The sequence below is a fragment of the Terrapene carolina genome, unplaced genomic scaffold, assembly GCF_002925995.2.
Source record: "Terrapene carolina triunguis isolate 2854851 unplaced genomic scaffold, T_m_triunguis-2.0 Scaffold318, whole genome shotgun sequence".
NCBI classification, from domain to species: domain Eukaryota; kingdom Metazoa; phylum Chordata; order Testudines; family Emydidae; genus Terrapene; species Terrapene triunguis.
In genome coordinates this window covers 143,679-155,071 of record NW_020664669.1, presented here as the reverse complement: position 1 = coordinate 155,071, position 11,393 = coordinate 143,679, and the positions used below count along the sequence as shown (strand labels likewise).

Genomic DNA, 11,393 nt, shown 5'->3' with positions numbered 1-11,393 from the left:
CTGGGAAGGAGGGCCATCTCTCCCCGGCAGCCGCAGCCCTGGAGCTGGGGAAAGTCGCCTCTTTTTCTGGCTGCCGCAGCCCTGCACATCCCAAATTCCCCCCACCCCCCCACACCACTGCCCTCTCCCACTTCGCCCCAAGTCCACCACCTGACCTTACATGTGCATCTTCTCCAGGGTCCAGGCACTTAATTAGTGGAGCCATGCCTGCGTGGCTCCACTAATTAGGTGGGTGGGTCTTCATTCTCTTGTGCGCAGCTGCCCAGGCGCACACCTTAGAGGGAACTATTCACGGACCATCTGAATGGAGCTTGTGGACCACTGGTGGTCCACGTACCACAGTTTGAGAACCTTTGAATTAGAGAACATGCTCATTTAAAGTTGCACAATGCTTCCTTATAACGTTGTTTGGCAGCCGCCTGCTCTGTCCACTGCTTGCAGAAAGAGCAGCCCATTGGAGCTAGCTGGTGGGGGCTTGGAACCAGGGTGGGCCGGCAGCCCCCCTATCAGCTCCCCTAAGTGCCCTGTGTGGCAGCTGCCCAACAAGCTATCAATTTCCGGGCAGTTCAGCTGTCCCTCCTCCCACTGCTGTGTGCTGCTCCTGCCCCCTGCCTTGGAGCTGCTCCTGTGAACCTCCTGCTTGCTGTGCGGGGGAGGGGGGGGCAGAGGGGTGCTGATGTCAGGGTGTTCCCCCTCCCCCGCTCCTGCCCCCCATCTCCACAGAGTGGGGGGGGGCATGACAGGGCTCAGAAGGGAGGGAGCTTGCGGGCAGTAGCTGCTGTCTCAACTTTCTGATCTACTTAAAAAGGCAGTGGGGTCAGCCTACTTAAAGGGGCAATGTCTCTCTCTCTCTCACACACACACACAGGGTGTGTGTCTCTGTCTCTCTCTGCCATGCTGTCTCCCCTCCCTCCATTCGTGCTGCCTTGTTGAGTGTGAGGCTACATTAACAACAATGTGTTAACCCTTGAGGGCTCAGCCAAGTGCTAGTTGATCATTTAGCAGCAAGGCATTCCCTGTGAAATATCCCACCCTCTGACTTCACCACCTCAACCAAGCTTCACAATCATCTTTGCTGTGTACAGTATTAAATTGTTTGTTTAAAACTTATACTGTGTATATGTGTGTGTATATATATAAAATATAGTCTTTTGTCTGGCAAAAAAAAATTCCCTGGAACCTACCCCCCCCCCCATTTACATTAATTCTTATGGGGAAATTGGATTCGCTTAACATCGTTTCGTTTAAAGTAGCATTTTTCAGGAACATAACTATAATGTTAAGTGAGAAGTTACTGTATATTTTTTTAAATAATGTAAAAATGTGAGGGCTCTAGGGTGGGGCTGGTAATGAGGGGCTTGGGGTGTGGGAGGGGCTCAGGCAGAGGGTTGGGGTGCAGGGGTGAGGTCTGTGGGGTGGGGCTGGGGATGAGGGGTGCAAGGGTGTGGGAGGGGACTCAGGGCTAGGGCAGAGGGTTGGGGTGTGGGGGTGAGGGTTCTGGGCTGGGGCAGGGCTGGGGATGAGGAGTTTGGGGTGCAGGCAGGCCAGAGAGGACTGCCCCCCCCCAGCCCTCTCCCGGCCGGCAGCAGCGAGCTCCAGCGGAGAGGCCTCCCTCTTCCCCCCTGCATCACACTCACCTCATACCACTGTCAGTGCACGTGCTCCTAGGGCTCCTCTCAGGTCCAGGAAGCCCCCTCACCTCCCCTGTGGTAGGTGCCGGGGGGGGGATGCCATCACATGTGCGTCTCCTCCCTTGCTGCTGCCCCTCACTGTAGCCTCACTGGGGGTGGGGGGTAGGGCTGCCCCTTGTCCAGCGTGGGGCAGGAGCAGTGACTGCGGGTGGGGGGGACTCCTGTTCTCGTGGAGGGTCCTGCCGGAAAAGGGAAGGGCAGGGGCAGGGGCAGCCTGCCCTGGCACTAGTGGGAGGGGGGCACTAGGACCCTGTGGCGGCAGTTGATGCCGGGAGCCAGCAGAGCGGAGGCAGCGTGGAGCTGCAGGGGAGAGGCAGGGACGGTCCGGGGGAGGTGCTTGGGGGCAGCAAGTGGGGGCCAGGGGACACTCGGGGGAAGCATGTGGAGTGGCAGGCGGGGATGGGGGAGAGATCCGACCCCGAACATTGGTGGAGCCGGGCCCCCAGGCCCTGAATATTGCTGGAGCCCAGGCACCAAGGGCCCATACAACTCTCTGCCCCTGCTCCTGCTAACGGAGTGGGCATTAGTGAGGGGCCCCCAGAGTGGAGATGGCTAACCGGGCAATGGGCTCATCCTTCCTCGAGTCTGGTATCACTGAATGACACACGCTCACACATGCATGCACACACAGAAACACATGAACATAAGTGCATGCACACATGACCCACAGACCCGGACACAAACACACACAGTGTTTGTCTGAGTTCATTGTCTCCTCTCCTTCCTTAACCATCCTCCCATCACTCACAGAACAAAGACCAGGCTTATTACGGCAACAAATCTGTCAGCCTTCGCTTACTCGCCCACTGTGCAGGCTCTTGGTGGCCGAAGGAAGTGGCGCAGCCACTCAAAGGGTAGGGTACGTGTGTGAGGGTGGCAGATGCCCCAGTGGCTGGGCTGGGCAGTGATGTCATGGAGAGGGCTCCTAGACAGATAGAGGGGAATTCCTGGGCTCTGTCAGAGCTTCTCCCCCCCCCCCCCCCCCCCCCCCCGGATCCTGCTGAACCCTCCCTGCCCAGATTGCCAGTTGCAGGGCTCATGACCCTTCTGAGCAGCAGTTTATCTGCCTTTGGCACGGACCGGATTGCATCCAATGGCAGAAGCTCAGGAATCGCCATTCCTGACCAGAGCTGAGGCCCAGCCACTCAGGCTCCTGTGCCCAACAGCGCCCAGAGCTGGATGTGACGGGATCCCCAGGGTGCAGCCTAGGACAGTGGGACTGCTGTGCCCCCTAAACTCTCCAGCCTGGGCTGACTCTCACAATGCTTTGCTAGTGACCAGCAGCAAACCCCTCCAGGCGCTGTTATCATTCAGCACAACCGCATATGGAGCCCCACTCCCAGCTAGATTGCATGAATGTTCCCAGCAACACTCATGAATCACACAGATAAAGGCACCAGCCAAATCCCCCCAGCTCCCAGCACTGTACCTCGGGAATACACCCTCTTGCACTGCTCAAGACAAACAATGCAGATTTATTAATTGGTTCACCACTTCATCAATGGAAAGTGGATATACACCAGCCTTTGCAAACCTGAGCAGATTTACTGCACACTCCAGGCAAACTCACTGGTAAAGATAAACAGTTAAACAAATTTATTGACTACAAAAGATAGATTTTAAGTGATTATAAGTGATAGGCAAAAAGTCAGAGTGGTTACCAAAATAAAATAAAATATAAGCACCCAGGCTAAACTCTCAACCCTATTAGACTGGGCAACATCTAGATTAAGCAGTTTTTCTCACCCCACTGGATATTGCAGTTCATAGTACACAGGTTTCACCCTTGACACCTGGGCCAGTCCCCTCTGTTGGAGTCTTCAGTCTTCTGAGTCTCCTTGTTGCTTGCAGCATAGGTGTGAGAGAGGAGAAAATGCCCAGCATGGGGCCACTGTGTTCTGTTTTATACCTTTAGTCCATGCGCTTGGAGAACACAAATCTAGGCATGTCTGGGGGCATTGCTGAGTCCCCAGGCAAGGTTGAGCAATTCCCCGGGTGTGACCTTATGCAGCTGAGTCATTGAACTGTAGCTCCCTTGCTGGATAATGTTGTTGATGGTTGTTTGACACCTGGGGATCCAGTATCTGGGCGCTTCCCAAACCCACAGCATATTTTAGTGACAACCATATAACACAATCTCATAACTTTATATGCATGAATGATACACATATTTAGATGGAACAGTGGGTTTCAACAGATCATAACCATGGGAAACCATGACACCTTACAAGGCATGCTTTGTATGCAATATCACAATTATATGCAAATGATGAAGATGGAGGTCACAGTGTGCTCCCCTGGGATGTAGAGTGTCACACCAGCTACTACAGAGGAGGGTGCAAAGACCAAATGACCCTGGGTGAGCAGACTCTTTCCCCCTCTCCAAACGACACGGGGCACCCATGATGCTCTGCTCTCCACACACAGCGCCCAGCAGAGCCGGGAGGAGCAAAGCGTGGCCACTGCCAGCTGGGGAGTCTCTTTGCTAAGCTGTGCTGCCTCCTTCTGGGGTTATGCAGACACTGGTTGGAATAGGGAAAGGAATGCACAGATCGCCCTGTTCCTCCCCATTCCCCGCTACTGCCCGGCAAGACCCCCCACCATCACAGGCCGAGGAAGGATTGGGGCGGGGGGTAACCCTTATAGTAAATTTCTGGTGCAAACCTGCTCTGCCTGCCATTAACAAGCTGCTGACCCATGCTGCAGAGCTCAGTGTACAGCACGTCAGGCCCTTCATTTTTGCTTTTTATTTTCTTTAAAATTTCCTGGGAATGTATCAGTGTTTACTACAAAAATTAAAATGCAGGTGAAAATCGGTGCAAACAATTAACTGAGCAGTTTTCTGAGTAAATAGCATTTGCTTTTTCCCAAACTTAAAAAAAACCTGCTTATGTTCTTATGTTCAGATTTTCATTTTCAACCCATGTTAGCATGAAAATCAGTTCACTGACTTTTATTTGCTTGACAGCAGATAACCATCCGTGCTCTCTGCAGAGTCGGTATGCGGTGGGCGTGGATTGACAACTGTACGTACACCAGCCTCGAGTCATTCCAGAATGTCTGACTTGAATCTCTGCTCTGGAAGGAGAGGTTCCTGAGCCGCCATCTCGCCTTCCAGAGCTGGGAGCTGGGTCCGGGGAGTTCTGGCATGTCGAACATTAGGGTGAAAATTGGATGAATAATGGCTTTTGTAAAACCTGGGACTTTTTTGGTAAGAATTGGTAAAAACCGAAAATGAAGCACCTTAAAGAGATGTTACCAACCTCCTCCTGTTGCCAAGGTCCCAGTGTGGTAGGGGGAGCTCTGTGCAAAGGGGGCCTTTGTTGAGGCTGCTGGACGCAGAGAGACCCCATGGCTCTCTCTAGCCCCTAGGCTAACTGACAGCCTGCGCTTCCCAGTCTCACAACACTGGGTCTCCCTAAATCCTGGCCTGAGGGGTTGGGCTGCTGATGACACAGCAGCAGGTCACCTCGAGATGCCCCTTTAGGTTGATTTAACTGTGCCCATCTCTCCACTCCCCAAATCCCAGAGATTTCGTGGCTGGACTGTGAACTCACTGGAGGAATCGGCCCGGGGGAGGATCTGGCTGATTAAGAAGGGAAAAGCATCCCAACAAAACGGCTCAGGCTGGCCTGGTGGGGAAGGGGGTCAGGAACAGAGGCAGTTTAGCCCTGAGCCAGGTGAGCAAGAGGGCCAGGAATGGACCTTGCCAGCTGCCTGAAGCAGGTGTGATGGGGGGAGTGCAGGCAGGACAGGGCTGGTGGGAAGCACTCCAGCGGGGGTAGGAGGTGAAAGCATATCTGTGACAGGGGCTCTCATAATCCAGGCCATGTCATAGTTGAGAGCTTGTACTGTGCGCACCGCCCATTCACAATCATGCAGGTCTCCTCACCCCACTTCCTTACTGTCATGTGGCCCCATCCCCTTTCCCATAACATGCTGCCATGAACCAACAGTCTCAGGCAAGGATGCCACGTCCTTGCGCTGTTTTGCAGCTGGAAACAAGGAGGAGCCAGCACCAGATGACCAGCTAGTTTGAGAACGGCTGTGTTCGTGGCATCTCATAACACACCTGCTGGAACTGACAATTCCAGAGCTCTGTGCCTCTCTGGGCCAGAGTCCCAGAAATGCTCAGTCCCCACCCAGGCAACTAAAGACGTGTCTGGATTCTCAGAAGTGCTCAGCAACTGGATGCTGAGCTGTGTGGAAAAGCCGGCCCTAACTGTGTAGCCCGCTGGTGACTGCATATTGCACATCCCACTCTGTGCCTGAGGTGCAGAGGAGATGAATCTATCATAGCCCTAGCAAAAGTGCATGGCTGTGACGATGCTGCCTCTGGCGGGACACAACTGAGAGTATCAATTCAGGACAAATTGCTTAGAGCAGGGCAGTTACAGCCCAAGGCTGGGGTTCCTTTACTATTAAGGCAAACCAAACCAGCCAAACAGAGAAGACTTCAGTCTCACCCCACTGGCTAACCATAAGTCATACAAGCAATTCCCTTAGACACTCCAGTTTCCCAGTATTACCACCAGTGCCACTCGTTATGGGGACAAATGGTTATGAAAACCAATATCCCAGTAAAAGAAAAAAGGTTCTCCCGATCCCAAAGGACCAAGTCCCAGACCCAGGTCAATATACAAATCAGATCTTACCCACAAATCACACTGTTGCCAATCCTTTGGAATCTAAAATCTAAAGGTTTATTCATAAAAAGAAAGAAATATAGATGAGAGTTTGAATTGGTTAAATGGAATCAATTACATACAGTAATGGCAAAGTTCAGGCTTGTAGCAGTAATGGAATAAACTGCAGGCTCAAATCAAGTCTCTGGAGTATATCCACAGTTGGGATGGGTCAATCAGTCTTTTGTTCAGAGCTTCAGTTTGTAGCAAGGTTCCTCCAGAAGTAAGAAACAGGATTGAAGACAAAATGGAGGGGTTTCCAGGCAGTAGTGTAGCTAGGTGGGGAGCGGGAGCAAGAATACTGTGGGAGACCCTATCAAAAGCTTTGCTAAAGTCAAGGAATAACACATCCACTGCTTTCCACTCATCTACAGAGCCAAGGTTAAAGGTTCAGGGCAGTAGAGTCAGTCCATATCTGAAATAATCACATTCCTCTACATTGGATAGCAGGAACACTTCTGATTTTGCAGGGATGATTCCAGCTGCCTGCGTGCACGAAGAGTCCAATAACTAACCCAAACTTATGCTGCATTGGCGAGCCCTTGGTTTCATACAGGATGATTATATCATGCATAGCAGGGGTGCCCAACCTATGGCCCATCAGAGCATTTCATAAGGCCACAGAACTGCTTCAACACAATATACTAACAGCCGATTCATTAGCGTTTTCTCATCATGTTTACATTTTAGTTTACACAAGTGTGTAAATAGGTTGTTTCTATGTACAATATTGTTTATCTAAATACAGATAAAGAAGTATGGATTGGATGAATGGACTATAAGGTGGATAGAAACCTGGCTAGATCGTCAGGCTCAACGGGTAGTGATCAACAGCTCGATGTCTAGTTGGCAGCTGGTATCAAGCAGAGTGCCCCGGGTGTCAGTCCTGGGGCCGGTTTTGTTCAATATCTTCATTTATGATCTGGAGGATGGTGTGGACTGCACCCTCAGCAAGTTCGTGGATGACACTAAGCTGGGGGGAGAGGTAGATATGTTGGAAGTTTGGGATAGGGTCCAGAGTGACCTAGACAAATTAGAGGATTGGGCCAAAAGAAATCTGATGAGGTTCAACAAGGACAAGTGCAGAGTCCTGCACTTAGGACAGAAGAATCCCATGCACTGCTACAGGCTGAGGACCGACTGGTTAAGCAGCAGTTTTGCAGAAAAGGACCTGGGGATTATAATGGATGAGAAGCTGGATATGAGTCAGCAGTGTGCCCTTGTTGCCAAGAAGGCTAATGGCATATTGGGCTGCATTAGTAGGAGCTTTGCCAGCAGATCGTGGGAAATGATTATTCCTCTCTATTCGGCACTGGCAAGGCCACATCTGGAGTATTGCATCCAGTTTTGGGCCCCCCACTACAGAAAGGATGTGGAAAAATTGGAAAGAGTCCAGCAGAGGGCAACGAAAATGATTAGGGGGCTGGAACACATGACTTATGAGGAGAGGCTGAGGGAACTGGGCTTGCTTAGTCTGCAGAAGAGAAGAGTGAGGGGGGATTTGATTTTGATAGCAGCCTTCAGCTACCTGAAGGGGCGTTCCAAAGAGAATGGAGCTCGGCCATTCTCAGTGGTGGCAGATGACAGAACAAGAAGCAATGGTCTCAAGTTGCAGTGGGGAAGGTTTAGGTTAGATATTAGGAAACACTATTTCACTAGGAGGGTGGTGAAACACTGGAATGGGTTACCTAGGGAGGTGGTGGAATGTCCATCCTTAGAGGTTTTTAAGGCCGGGCTTGACAAAGCCTTGGCTGGGATGAATTAGTTGGTGTTGGTCCTGCTTTGAGCAGAGGGTTGGACTAGGTCTCCTGAAGTCTCTTCCAACCCTAATATTCTATGATTCTATGATATGAGCTGAACTTAAAATATATATCAATGCATGTGACTTTAAATATTAAAATATGTAGAATCTATTTGGCCCACACAAGGTTATGCTTAGATTTATGAGGCTCTCCTGTGTAATAAGGTTGTGCACCACACATGTATAGGAATAGGGCAATATCACTTTAAATAGATTGTGAGCCCTCTTGTGGTGCTCACAGTGTCCTCTGGTTTTTAGAAGCCTCCGGAAACCAGTTACATCCTGCTGCTCTAGGTAGCTAGGCCTGCCATGTTTGCGTAGGGTTAGTAAACACGAGAGTTGGCTTAGGATAATGATACTTACCTCCTTTATGAAGCACTTTGAGGGCTACTAATGAAACGTGCTAGATAGGTGCTAGATAAGTGCTAGGTATTATTATTATTGTTATGATTAGACCTAGTCAGAAATTTTCCATCAAAATGCTTTTTTGATGGAAATACAGTTTTCACAAAATCAAAATTTTCTGTGGAAAAATTTCAATTTTGCTGAACTTTTTTCATTTTCCTTTGGCAAAATCCAAATGTAACATTTTGTTTCAGGTTGGCCCAAATTGAAACATTTCAATTTGTTGAACTAAATCAAAACATTTAGTTTCGAGCCAGTTCGATATTAATTTGTCTGCATGAGCTGTCACAGTACCTCATGGGAGTTGTAGTTTGGGCTCCCTGCCTGGACTACATCTCCCATGATGCACCAAAGTCTCCCCTCTGATAAAGCCACAGTGGTGCATCATGGGAATCCCATAACTTTGGTGCATCATGGGAGATGTAGTCTGGCCTGGGAGCTGGGCCCATATGATGAACTGCAGTATATCAAGCAGATGCAGTTTAATGTTGAACTGACTTGCAACAAAACATTTTAGACAGACAAGGTGGGTGAGGTAGTATCTTGTATTGGACCAATCAGTTGGTGAGAGAGAGAGACTTTCGAGCCACACAGAGCTCTTCTCCAGGTTTGGGAAAGGTACTCAGAGTGTTACAGCTAAATGCAAGGTGGAACAGATTGTTTAGCATAAGTAGTTAGCAGGTATTGTAAGGGCCCATTCAAGGCAGAGTGGTCCATTTATACCTCTGCAGTCATAGGACAAAATGAGGGGGTTAATGGGTTACAGATTGTTGTAATAAGCCATAAACTGTAATGCTGGGAGTACCTTTACCAGTCCCAGACCCCAGGAAGAGCTCTGTGTGGTTGAAAGTTTGTCCCTTTCACCAACAGAAGTTGCTCCAATAAAAGATGTGACTTCACCCATCTTGTCTCTTTAATATCTGGGGACTGACACAACTACAACTATACTGCGTTCAACAATTTTTTTGTCATTTATGAATTAAAATTTTTCTGAACTCTTTGTTCCATGGAAAGTTTTATTGTTTCATTTTTGCCCTGATCTGGGACCAAAAAAATGTTGAAATATTAGAATTTCTCCTAGGACAGAGACTTTGCTTTTCACACAGCTCTGGTACATATGGTTCTGTGGAACCCAGCTGTACACTATGGTTTCTTCGCATTGTTTATGTGGTGTAAAGAGCATGAGACACAACACATTGTCAGTGGTAACCATGGTATCAAACAAGTAGGACAGAATTATTCTTAGTGCCATCAAATGAGACCAAACCCAACCAACACAGAGGACCTATAGGAAAGTGAATGTGATCTTGGGGGATCTTGTATCTTAGCTGTTAGGGGGGAACCCTATTTGACTGCATGACTTCCCTTTGCAAACAGAAAGCTGTTTTCCACCCCAGAGCCATGGTCTAGCAGAATACACATAACAGTGGCCTCAAATACAAGCTCCTCAGTTCTAGTCCTGGCGCTGCCACTGAGTTGTGTGGTGTTGGGACAGTCACTTAACTGCTGGGTCTCAGTGCCTCCATCGGTATGATGGGGAATAACAATACTTGGTATTGTACTGGGTGGATTATTGGGTGATTGTCAAGGGCTGCATGATCCTGACTTAGCCAATCCAGCTGTTGTCAGACTTCAAGAAAAGAAATGACTGCTCCTTTGAGCAGAGTTGATTCCCATTGGCTTTAGGGGATCTGTATTCTGTCTGGCTTCCTATGGAGTTAGGAATCCTCATTGCATAGGTGAATGACCCAGTCTGCTGCACACCCCCTGCACTGCATGCATCCTAATTCCCACAGGGGGGTTGCATAGATGAAGAAGGAGCCAGGGGGATCAAATCTTTAAAGACTAGCTTGCTACAGTGCAGCTGCTCTCCTCTTATAGAGCATCTGTACCCCCGCTCCCAGAGATGGGCAGCCACCATCCAAATTCTGTAGCCTCACCTGCCTTTGGCTTTCACTTTAAACGACAGCACGTTGACGCACCAGTGGTTTTATTTCTAACACCTATCTGAGGATCTGGTGTGAAATTTCTCCTTTACTGACTGCAGTGAGTCGGCCCAGGACTGGGAGAAGGGAACTGCGGTTGGGTAACCGCTCTGTAGGTGGGGGTGCTGTGTTCTGATGAGGGGAGGCCATGGGTTGGCAGCTGATGAGAAGACCCCTTTCTCTTTTGGGGTGACTTGCCCTGGTCCCCACCAAATGATGGCTACGCTCTCCAGATGCCACATGGTGACTTGCTCATTTCCACCCCCAATACTAACGTTGTTCTTGGTTCTCCCAGGCTGCCTGAGGGAGTGGGATGGCGTCAGCTGCTGGCCGGCGGTGTCAATTGGCCAGTCCCAAGCAATGACCTGTCAAGAGGTCCTTCAAGTATTCAAGAAATCTCAAGGTGCGGTGTTGGCTCCCCACAGCCCTCTAGTAAAGGGGACGGTATCCCTCAAAGCCACCGTGCTTTGGTAGCTGGTTCCTCACTCCCACCTCTTGCTGGGGATGGAGACTAGAGCTGGGGGGTGAACTGTTTTCAGCAAATAGTACATTTGCACAAAAATGTATTTTACGGGACTCTGAAACTGTTCCCGAATTTGGGAGAAATTCAGTGAATAGAAAAAAAAATGGAAGAATATTTTTGAAAAGCCGAAAAGCTTCGCTTTGGCCGTTTCAGTTTCTGATTGAATAAAACATTTCCATCAGTGATTTGCTCAGTTCTAGCAGAGGCTGCTCCTATTGCCCTTGGGGAGGGCAGGGACTCAGGAATCACCCCAACCCTTCATCAGCAGAGACACAGCGTGAGTGCCCCTTCAGCATCTGTCAT

At 49.6% G+C, this 11,393-nt stretch overlaps 1 protein-coding gene across 1 annotated transcript in view; it reads left to right on the top strand.

Annotated features, from left to right (window-relative positions):
* Positions 1 to 11,393, top strand: part of LOC112110156 (vasoactive intestinal polypeptide receptor 1-like) — a 76,778-nt gene that overhangs the window by 20,645 nt on the left and 44,740 nt on the right. Inside the window, exon 4 of the mRNA XM_026657817.1 lies at positions 10,877 to 10,970. Coding sequence (XP_026513602.1) covers positions 10,877 to 10,970 — 94 coding nt within the window. The remainder of the gene's footprint in view (positions 1 to 10,876; positions 10,971 to 11,393) is intronic.